The sequence below is a fragment of the Saccostrea cucullata genome, unplaced genomic scaffold (assembly GCF_032062105.1).
Source record: "Saccostrea cucullata isolate Sc308-1 unplaced genomic scaffold, CSIRO_AGI_Scuc_v1 ctg250, whole genome shotgun sequence".
In the NCBI taxonomy this organism is placed as follows: Eukaryota; Metazoa; Mollusca; class Bivalvia; order Ostreida; family Ostreidae; genus Saccostrea; species Saccostrea cuccullata.
This window is the reverse complement of record NW_026925488.1, coordinates 247,501-259,349: the sequence shown is the minus strand read 5'-3', so window position 1 is coordinate 259,349 and position 11,849 is coordinate 247,501. Positions and strand designations below refer to the sequence as shown.

At 32.3% G+C, this 11,849-nt stretch overlaps 2 protein-coding genes across 2 annotated transcripts in view; one reads left to right on the top strand and one right to left on the bottom strand.

Moving 5' to 3' along the window:
* The first annotated feature begins 2,280 nt into the window (after positions 1–2,280).
* Positions 2,281–6,385, top strand: LOC134268968 (ficolin-1-like). Its single transcript, XM_062751196.1, has 4 exons — positions 2,281–2,348; positions 2,536–2,632; positions 5,254–5,421; positions 6,110–6,385. The coding sequence occupies exons 1-4, from the start codon at positions 2,322–2,324 to the stop codon at positions 6,364–6,366; spliced, it is 549 nt and encodes a 182-aa protein (XP_062607180.1). The 5' UTR covers positions 2,281–2,321; the 3' UTR covers positions 6,367–6,385.
* A 4,662-nt stretch (positions 6,386–11,047) lies between these two features.
* Positions 11,048–11,849, bottom strand: part of LOC134268984 (alpha-aminoadipic semialdehyde synthase, mitochondrial-like) — a 28,204-nt gene continuing 27,402 nt past the window's right edge. The window contains 2 exon segments of the mRNA XM_062751210.1: positions 11,048–11,509; positions 11,668–11,844. Coding sequence (XP_062607194.1) covers positions 11,394–11,509; positions 11,668–11,844 — 293 coding nt within the window. The 3' untranslated portion in view covers positions 11,048–11,393.

Genomic DNA, 11,849 nt, shown 5'->3' with positions numbered 1-11,849 from the left:
GGTTGTTAGATTAACCGTAACGTGTTTTTCAAGAAAAATATCCAAGTATGAAACAGATGTGTTAGACTCTGTGGTATCTTTTATCTCAAGCTCACCAGGATAAATCGTATCAATATATGGGAATGGAAATAACCATTGTTAATTGACAGTACGTCGTCGATATATCTAAATATCGAGTTGAAGGCCACAGCAGCGTCTTCTTCTTTCCATGCATAAGATTTTGCACAAATTCTGCTTCGTATGAATACAAAAATAGGTCTGCTGGTAACAGAGCGCAATTGGTACCCATGGTAAAAAGATATTGCCGATAATCTGCTCAGAAACTGATAAATTATTTTGATTGATTGATTGTATGTTGTTAAACGTCCCAATCGAGAATTTTTCACTCATGTAGGGACTTCACCATACACCGGTGAAGGGCTTAAAATTATTTTGAATGAGCGAACGAGTTTGTCGTATATACTATGTAGTATTTTTTGTCCTATCTAATCTTTAATAAGAAGATGGGAAATCATGATTGACCATCTTTAAGGGGTTTCCACCCTCACAGTTTTAATGGTTTAAAGTACAAATATTTAATTTATTTTCCTTTAATAAAGTTGAAATTTACCAATTATTGCCAAAAATTTATAGGTCGCCATATTATTTAAGATGGGAGATGTAAATTATCAGAAGAATATGTCAGCGTAAAAATCGTACATTTTTTGTAAACAGTATCATAATATATATTATGTAAAAACTGATGCAAATACATAATTCTGATGCTGAAAGTTCCTAAATACTTGCTACTTATAAGATACTTTTTAATTGTGAATATCAGGAAAACTATTTTACATGAGAAGTACAATAAAGAAAATGCTTGAATGAAGATACCTGAGCAGGAGTTATTGCCCTTGTCAACATTTTTTTTAAAGATTGAGTTATTGATTAAATAAAGAAAATGTGCCCTTTTAAAAATTCTTTTACTTAACAAAATGTATCATTACACCTATGGAAAATCATTCTTCCAAAATATATTGTTCTATTGGATTTGAATTTCATTTAATTACAGTTTTTGAAGAAAAAAAACTATCATGGGAGGATGGAATTACCTTAATTTTATTTTCGACCAAAAAATATTTTGTTTTTGTTCACATCGAGAACGATTTTAATGATTACTAGCTCATCTGAGCTGAAAGCTCGTGACCTACTCAGATCACATTTTGTCTGTCATCCGTCTGTCTTTCCGTGCGTCTGTATTTCTTTTTTATAATTTTGACTTTTTCCGAACCACTGAATCAATTTTAACCAAGTTTGCCTCAAAGCATTCTTGGGTGAAGTAGATTCAAGTTTGTTCAAATGTAGGGTCACGCCATCATTTTAGGGAAGATTAATTTGAAAATTTGGTGGCATGTTTTAAAAATCTTCTTCTCGAGAACTGTTTTGCAAGAAAAGGAAACATGCTCAGGTAGACTAGTGTTGATTCAAGTTTTTTTTAATCATGACCCGCGGGGTAGGGCGTGGCCTCAAGGGACGATCTACGTGTTACAAAGAAATTCACAAGAACTGTTTTAAGGATTTTCTTTTCAAGAACAGAAAAGCCATAATTTGTAATATTTATATGAAAGCATCCTAAGGTAGTGTAGATTCCAGTTTGTTCAAATCATGACCCCCGGGACTACGGCGTAGCCACAAGGGTCTATCAAAGTGTTACATAGAAATATGTAGGAAAAATCTTTTAATATCTTCTTCTAAATGTTAGCTACTTTAAACTTAAAGGGTAATAGCAACAGTTTGTCAAAGAAACATACAAACTCCCTTAGTGTAGATTCAAGTACATGTATTCAAGTTTGTTCAAAGCAAAATCGCCTCCCCTTTAAGGATAGGTTGGGACCACTTAGGGATTTAAACTTTTCAATATTGAACTGATTTCTGTTTTTATAGCCACAGTGCTCAGGGAAGCGATGTGGCCCATGTGCCTCTTGTATCTATTATATATTTTTTTAAATTATTATTATTATTATTATTATACAGGTTTGAAGGTAAATGTCGACTGTAAGGACCTCTGTATGAATGGATATACAAGATCTGGCGTGTATGGAATAAATCCATTCGGTAACCAGACCCAGATCAAAGTATTTTGTGATATGGAAATCAACGGAGGGGGATGGACAGTAATATATGTCTTCTACTTCTCTTTCTTTTTCGTACCATCTGGCACATATCGTCCCTCTTCTTCTTCTTAACTGAATAATTCTAAAGAGATGAATGGATATACAAGATCTGGCGTGTATGGAATAAATCCATTCGGTAACCAGACCCAGATCAAAGTATTTTGTGATATGGAAATCAACGGAGGGGGATGGACAGTAATATATGTCTTCTACTTCTCTTTCTTTTTGAGATTTTGTTTACTTGTATAAATTTGTAAAATTGCAGAATTTTATCGAGTGCGATTACAGGTGTATAAATGAGATATAGTAAATAAGATTATTTAATAAGGAAATTTGGTTTACTGTTCAATTATCTTATTAAGATTTAATCAATTTTTGTAAGGCTATTCAGAAACGTAGGAGTGGATCAGTGAGTTTCTACAAAACCTGGGCGGAGTACAAAACAGGCTTTGGGGACCCAGAGGACACGTACTGGATGGGTATTTACATATTTATATCTCATTTAGGATAGGTGTTCACATATTTAAATCTCGTACTGGATAGATATTTACATATTTATATCTCGTACTGGATAGGTATTTACATATTTATATCTCGTGCTGGATAGGTATTTACATATTTTTTTCTTGTACCGGATAGGCATTTACATATTTATATCTCGTACAGGATAGGTATTTTCTCGTACAGGATAGGTATGTTTACATATTTATATCTCTTACTAAATAATTATTTACATATTTATATCTCGTACTGGATAGGTATTTACAAATTTATATCTCGCACTGGATAGGTATTTACATACTCCAGTATTTATATCTCATACTGGATAGGTATTTACAAATTTATATCTCGTACAGGATAGGTATTTACATATTTATATCTCGTACAGGATAGGTATATTTACATATTTTTGTTATACCCTTATAAATATCATTCTATATATTTATTACTAATAAAAAGTCCAACAAAAGAAATGTTTTTTACATCGGTCTAACAATCACTATTGACCGGTCCTACATAAGAATTATTAGACCGCAACGTCACTCGTCTGTTACGTCACAATTAATAATCATCGTTCAATATCGGCGACGCGAAAATAGCCGAAGTTAAAGAGCTATTAAGAGTTGCTGCTAACAGCAAGGTAAGGTAGAAGGGAAGAGTATGTTTTGTGAATATTTTTTGTGATATAATAGATTTATAATTGATTTTGTTCTTTCTCAGCTGATGTTTACTGAAGAAACCATAATTTTCCATATAAAATAATTGATATTATAGCGTGTATTGATAAAATTGATCAATCTTAAGTGAGCAGTGAAGGGTATAACAAAACAGTTATAGACTGGAATTCGGGCAACATATGATTTGTTGGACCTGAAGATGAAAATGTTGCCCTTGGCCTGCGGCCTCGGGCAACATTTTCACCTTCAGGTCTAACAAATCATATGTTGCCCTCATACCCAGTCAATAACTGTATAATATCTCGCACTTTATAGGTATTTACAAATTTATATCTTGCACTGGATAGGTATTTACATATTATATCTCGTACAGGATAGGTATTTACATATTTATATCTCGTACAGGATAGGTATTTACATATTTATATCTTGTACAGGATAGGTATTTACATATTTATGTCTCGTACTGGATAGGTATTTACATATTTATATCTCGTAAAGGATAGGTATATTTACATATTTATATCTCATACTGAATAGGTATTTACATACAGTTGTATTTATATTTCGTACTGGATAGGTATTTACATATTTATATCTCGTACAGGATAGGTATTTACATATTTATATCTCGTACTGGATAGGTATTTACAAATTTATATCTCGTACTGGATACTAGGTATTTACATATTTATATCACGAACTGGATAAGTATTTACGTATCTATATCTCGTTCTGGATAGGCTTTTACATATTTATATCACGTACTGGATAGGTATTTACATATTTATATCACGCACTGAATAGGCCTAGGTATTTACATATTTATATCTCGTACGTACTGGATAGGTATTTACATATTTATATCTTGTACTGGATAGGTATTTACATAATTATATCACTTACTGGATAGGTATTTATACATATTTACATCTCGCACTGGATAGGTATTTACCATTTACAAATTTATATCTCGTATTGGATACTAGGTTTTTACATATTTATATCTTGTACTTAATAATAGGCATTTACATATCCATATCACGTAGTGGATAGTTATTACCATATTTATATTTATTATACTTCTGTTAAAATGTTTCCTATATAAAGTTCAGAAGGTAAAATAGCTATCTTTTATAGTTCACGCATAGCAAAGCTATACCCCGGGGTATAGTTTTATCCACCCTTTTTCATGCAATTTTTGCCACTAATTTTGATTTACAGCGATAAATCTATTGACTGATGATGTCATAACGACTTCAGTACATTATGACGTCATCAGGATTTCAGATTATTCTTGCAGTATTATCTTACTCACAAAAAAATTCAAACCTCGGAAATTATATTAAACATCAGTATAATCAAACGCTTATCCACTGTTTGTGAGTGTGATAGCTCTTTTATCAAACCCTTGACATTTCCCCTGTAAGCCCTCGGGGAATAGTTCCCTTGTATCCGGGTTTGATCATTTCAAGAGCTATCCCAGGCCACTCACAACCAGTGGATAAGTGTATACTACTATTATGTGATACAAATACTGATTATTCAAAATTTATTTATTTATAAATCCTTTTCTATTCTTTTTGTCCTAGTCTTGAATGATTTAGTAAAAATTCATTTTTTGCATTTTATATATCTGATCATATCGATCACTAAATTTAAGAATGAAATTAACTCAGTTATGACATATCTGTATCCAAATCAAATGTTGTTTAGGCCTATTTGTACAACAACACTTTTTTAGTTTTCTGTTATTTATGCTTAAAAAATTAATAAAAACGTACATTTTCTAATTCCTCCATGGCATCTGATCCCTCCTCTGATATTTTGGAGGTCCGTGTGTGCTCTGCTCCTTCTTTGTAATGTTTAATGGACTTTTGATCTCGAGTTCTGTTGGTTATTTTCCATATGTTTCATTGAAGGGAATGACGTCATTCATCAGCTTACAAAGGGACAGAACTCCTCCCTCTACACCTCGATTACATTAGACAATGACACAACTCTGTATGAACTATATCGTATGTTTTCTGTGTCTGATGAAGCAGACAACTACAAACTTTTTCTTGGAGGGCCGGCCAACGGGACGTTAGGTGAATAATAAGTCAAATGTGTCACCATCAATGTTAAAAAAAAGGGGGGGGGGGTTCACTGTTCACAAGATTTTCGCCATTATACATGTATGTATTATGCCAAGATCCCTAACATACATGTATATCAATGTTCTATTATCACTTGCATACGGAGTTTATGTCTCAATTAATTCGATATTCAATAACATGCTACATAGTGAATATGAACGAAGAATAAACTATTGACAAATAAGTTAATGATACTAGGATTTTCAACAGTTCTGTTAATTTCTTTCTCCTTTTTTTAGATTCTATGGTCAGAGTAATGATTGTGTTTTAAGTACATTTTTTCGGTAAGTGAAACGTATTTTCATAATCATTAGTCCATTATTTACACTAATATAAATTGATTTTTTTTCTTTTTTTCCCGATCATGTCGGAAATGAAATGTCGCAAACCACGGCCAAAATGTAATCTTCTCCCTAGGAGAATTAGATAGTTATATATGCGGACTCCGGACCGTTTCTTGGGACGATGGGGTTGGGGGGTGGGTGTTAATTGATTTTTGTATTTGTTTTTTTTTTCTTAGGGATTTTTTTCTTAAATCTTTTGTTCTTGTTTCTTTCTGCTTTGTTTATGTTTTTTTTGTATGTGAATGCAATTAACGCGTTTTGAATTAATTAATTATGATATTTCCTTACTTCTATAGGTGACAGTGTGTTAGACCACGTACGTCCTGACATTGTGTTGACTGGGGTCTCCTTCAGTACCCCCGACAGGGACAATGACCAGGGCGCGGATCGTAGCTGTGCTGCTGTATATAAGGGCGGGTGGTGGTTTCAGAACTGTTACAATGCCTTTCTGAACGGCCCCTGGGCCTCAGCCAGCTGGTTAGGTCCGTGGTATCCCACAGTGGAAAATGGCAGAAATATCAAAGAGACAACCATGATGATCAGACCTCATTGATAAGTGTCCCGTCAAGGTGTACCCACCCCGACTTGTACACATAAACCCAGCCGTACTACATACTCGCACACAAAAATGACGTCAACTCGTTAGCTGCAGAACTGTAGCTCTCCGAAAAAAAAAATTATATTGACAGACCGGAGAGCTACAGTGCCACCCAATGAAAAAACTGTATATTTATTTCGCACAAAAGAGAAAAAATCTTCTCATGATAGTCTTTTAATTACAACTGTTAATAAATAAATTCTTTGTTAAGCTAGTTAATTTAAGCAGAAAAAATATCTACATTTTCTGAATTTCACAATTTAATTTGGATTCTCGGAATTTTCTCCGACTCGGTAGAAAATACAAAAGATTTAAATAACACATTCCAGAGAAGATAAAATCGTATTATTAGATGAAACGATGTGTTCAGTCAGGCGCGTAGCCAGGCGTACGTTTGTACGCAAAAACGTCCACATCATTTTTTTTAAAAAAGGAGAGAAATAGGGGGCATGGGTAATATCAATGTATGCTCTTAAACTTTACACATCATTTCGCAATAAAATAAATAAAATTAATAAATATGTATGTTTTAAGTAACTAATTTTAAAAATAAAAATAATTAAGATTTAGAGTAGCGATAAAAAAAATGAAAATTAACAGGATCAGTTTTAGGGGGAAACGATTATGCAACGTTCTGAAATCATAAGATTTTCCCGGAAGTTTTGTTTACTTATTTTGAGGTGTTTTTTTTCTAAATGCAAATACATTCTAATATTGACTTTCCAATCCTTAGGCGATTTGGACAGATCCTATCTCAATTTTGAATATTTGTCCGTTTTTGTTGTTGTTTTTTTTTTCTTTGTACAAAACAGAACAGGACTCGAATATGACTGCGTAACAAACGTTTAAAGTGTAAGAGAAATGCGATCAGGAGGATCGATTATGCACATCGAAATCGTAGAAAATTCACTAGCTTCCGGGCGCTTTGCCCCTTCCTTCTTCCCAAGGAGCGTTACCCCGGACCCACTTTGGGATTTAAGTCGGTCTCTAAACCCCCTGCCTACTCGGGCGTCCACATCAAAAGCACCCTGGCTACGCCCCTGGTTCTCCGTGTTCAGAATTGTATGAAAAGCTTTAATTTAAATGTATCTATGGCACGCCAAATTCACAAAAATGAGCTAAACCTATTTTCACAATTGATAAACTAAGTTTATCGACTGTAAACTATAGTTTACAAACCGTAAACTACAGTTAACGATTCGTTAAGTATAGTTTTCATCTGTAAAACTATATTTAACGGTTGTTAACTATAGTTTACGAATGCTAATCTAAGTTTATCTGTCTGTAATAAGCGTTAACAATAGATTTTGTTGATAAACATCAATTCACGTTTGTAAACTATAGTTTACAATCGTAAACTATACTTAAGAGTTATTAATCATAGTTTCACAAATCGTGAAACTATATTTATCAAATCGTTAACTATAGTTAACGGTTTGTTAACTATAGTTTACAAATCGTGAAACTGTATTTATCAGATAATCTATGTTTTGCAATCGCAAATGATTGTTTTCGGTGTTAAGTATAGTTCTACGGTTGTGAAACATAGATTATCGCGTTAACTATGGTTTACAGATGTAAAATATAGATTTAACTATAGTTTACAGTCCGTAAACTATAGTTTACAACCGATAAACCTAGTTTATCGACCGTGAAACTATGTTTTGCTCATTTTTGTGAATTTGGCGTGCCATATGTATCAACTATATTTCTTTACTTAATTTTGTATTTTTCAAAAATATATTTTTTTGATCAGTTACGCCATATATGGCTTTAAATATAGGTAGCATATAAAAATAACTAATATTCCTTAGAAAAATTTAAAAACTATAATTGAAATGAAGGACAAATTTAATCTAAGTGATACATGTGCCAGTACATTGTGACATCATTTGTGTCCCTCAATTTACAAAGGCTTCGATAATTTGAAATCTGATTATAATATCAGAAGAATCCTTCTTTATTGCATCTTTTAGTGGAATGTAGAATCAGTAGTGTATTGTGAATAATTTATAATAATTGAATAATTATAGGATATTTTATGTTATTATCAATTGTTTAATTAATGTAATATAATGTTTGTAAACTAATAAACTGATGTTGTAACATGGAATAATACTTTTTACATTTATTTATCAAGTTTTTCTCATATTTCCTTACTTAGATAAATTATTTGTTCAAAAGGCAGTTTGAGCACCAAATTTTCTGACACCCTCCCCCTTTTTTAAAAGAAGGGTATTGGTTTCGCACCTATTGGTCAGTCAATTTCAAATAGACATCAAACCTGATTTTTTTTTTATGATAAAAACTTCAGACTCCTTTTTAGTGGCTTTCATGGAATGCAGCAACCACTAAATCATGTACAAAGCTAAATGCCCTGCATATTCACATAATTATAAGAATATGAACAATGCTCTGAATCAAAAATATGCTATCTTATTCAAAATTCAGTTTTTACCAAATATTGTACACACTAAATAAAATACATTTTTGCCACATGAGTTGCTTGCTTCTTACAGTATGCCAGCTAGATTTCACTATACAATATTATACATGTAACACAAGTGTTGTTGTATAGTGAAGACTAGCATACTGTAAGATACAAGTGCCTGTGATTAACACTTGCATCATCCTTTTATGTTTAAAGCTGAACACAATTCGTAAAAGAAATGTGTCTACCATTTTTGTTCGGAGAATCACTATAGCTACAGACCTCTATTTAAAATGCAGGACTGATTCTCTTTTCAGTGTGACCAGTCGACACCGGTATAGACGGACGTATGCTATACAGCACTCGGTAGGGACAAAAATAACGTGATGCATCATCTAATGCAGGAAAGTAAAATACTTAAGAAACTTATAATTACAGTTGAACAGGTCAGTGCAGTATAGAAGCAAACACAGATACATACACGTAACTGCAATAAAATGTAAACAAAGGTAATGCAAGATAACCAGCACAAACAAGGGTTGCCATTCCACGCTGATATCCGTGACTGTCACAATGAAGCAGTCAGGTGTGACGAATCTAAAGAGTATACATTGGTGTTGTATGTAGATAATGATATCAAAAATGGCATATGCCTATTTACTAGTTGTGTTCAGCTTCAACATAACATCCTCTCACATTTTGACATCCTCATAAGGTCAACATCTCTCATGGATAACGCAGTGTCATCTTACATAAACACAATACACTCTAAAGCATAATGAAACTACTATGTTTTAAAGTTTTTTAAATGCTGCAAAATGCAACATTCCCTTGTGTAACTTGTTCCATTCCGAATCTTGAAAAATTGTTTCTATAACCATTAAAACATGACAAAGATAATAAGTTACTTTGATCAGATACACTTTAATTCAATTTACAAGAAAAACACTATCACAGATTTTCGTTCCATTAACAAGGTTTGTATGATATTTAACAATGCCAAAAAAATGAAAAAACATTAGACTAGAAAAGAAAGAATATTAGTAAGCACTACTTTAATGACAGCATCAATATTACTTCATACTTCAGCATTAAAAAATATTACAAATATTCCATTTATCTATTAAGCCAATTCTTATTGTGTCAAAAATATGTCAATCTGCCTTCTCTTGATATATGGCCAAATAAAAATGATTTTTTATTTTAATTCGTATTTATTTTACCTTAAAAAAAATAATTTCATTTTATTTTTAAGTGTAGGTTTTTACTATACACTTTTTCAGAATTCATTATTTGTCAATGTGACAAAATATTGATCTATTTGATGAGGTAAACTGTAAAATGTGCATGTATATTAAATCAAAACATATGTTAAACAAACAGATATTTAGTCCCACTAATTTCTTGGGAGTAAGGAAACAAACAGCACTCCATAAGCATGATAAATTGGACTCTTCCACTGCCCTGACTATTACTACATGTACAAAAATAGATCACCAGGTTCATTAAAAAATGCTTGATTTCTGGGATAAGTATTTCTAAAAAGTCATATATAATGGTATACTTTGTATACTGTTTAAAAAGTTAGTAGAATATAAAGTAATGTTAACAAAAAAAAAGATTCAGTGCTGAGATTCAAGCAAAGAGTGTACTTTGTAGGGAAAATAATAATCTCAGGAGTGAGACAATATTTTGTTTTAAAAAAATATCAAATCACCAAAAATCTAAAACTTGCACAATAAAACTTCTACAGGAATATAAAATTTGAAAAAGCAGACTGATATTCTGATATCTGCATGACTGAGACATTTCAAATAAAAATTTTTGGAAGTTAGGATGAAATTTGTGAATATTTGGTTCTTATAATGATATGATTTAATATTGTAAATCTTAAAAGAAAATTCTTAATGCAGAAAAATCTGAAACAGAATAAACAGCATTTAACTGAAACAGCCTAAGCTTAGAAAGTACATGAACATTGTTCATACACAATGCATTTTAGTCACTTATCAAAAACATTTTGAAATATTATCATCATATTAATACTTCAGTTAATAAAATTAATATTACTCTGACTTCAATTTCTAAAGGGGGGGGGGGTATTTTCACTGAAAAAAAAACAATTGGAAATATGTTTATATTTCCTTTGAAAAATTAAAAACTTAGAACTACTTAATTATATACTAACCTTTAAACTGATGTGTTTCACTTTTGAAGTGAATAAACTAAAAAATCAACCTATCGGGTAATCATTTTCTATGCATACAAGAAATAAAGAAAAAACCCAAAACAAACAAAAATATCTTACGTCCTACAAACAGAAAGATACTGGGTTACAATGTAAACATTTTCCTCATTAATCAATCAGAAATACAGGGTGGATCACATCCACAAAACAAAGAGACAATCTCCTGGGAAAAATGTACCCAACTTTTGGATTGTTCTGTACTGACACTGCTGACCTGATGAGCAACTCTCTACAGAATTAATACACACACCTGTCTAAATTCACACCAAATATTCTAGGAAGTTTGGATCCACACCTGTTACTTTAGGAAGTTTTTACCTCCTCCACTGTGTGTATGCCCTCACTGCGAAGACGGGAGAGGATGGGTTGGTAGATGTCCATAGATAAGGGAGCCACTACACCTCTTCTTTGAATCTCCCCTAAAAAATATCAACATGTACACATTTTAACATGTTCCCATGAAAATATGCATACAATTTCAATAAGACAATCTCTTGAATGACACGTATGCTTGCCTAATGCAAAACTGTAAGCTTTGAAATGTAAAGATGAAATTTGTAGAATTATATTAACTTACCATCCAGAATCATTTTGGTAGCTATGGCAGTTGGTAGCCCCACGGTCTTTGCCATGGCTGAGTACCCCTTCTCCTCTCCGTAGCAGACAAAATTAATGACTCTGTTTTCCTGAGAGTTATCTGGCCATGTTATTCCAATGTTGTGGTGCATAATTATCATATCCTTTTCTCCTGGGGCTGAA

Bases quoted from the DNA above. Each gene is read 5' to 3' on its own strand.
- LOC134268968 (XM_062751196.1), top strand. From the start codon at position 2,322: ATGGAAATCAACGGAGGGGGATGGACA. The intron at 2,633-5,253 runs GTATTTACATAT...GTTTCATTGAAG, and splicing joins AGAGGACACGTACTGGATGG to GGAATGACGTCATTCATCAG. The intron at 5,422-6,109 runs GTGAATAATAAG...TTACTTCTATAG, and splicing joins GCCGGCCAACGGGACGTTAG to GTGACAGTGTGTTAGACCAC.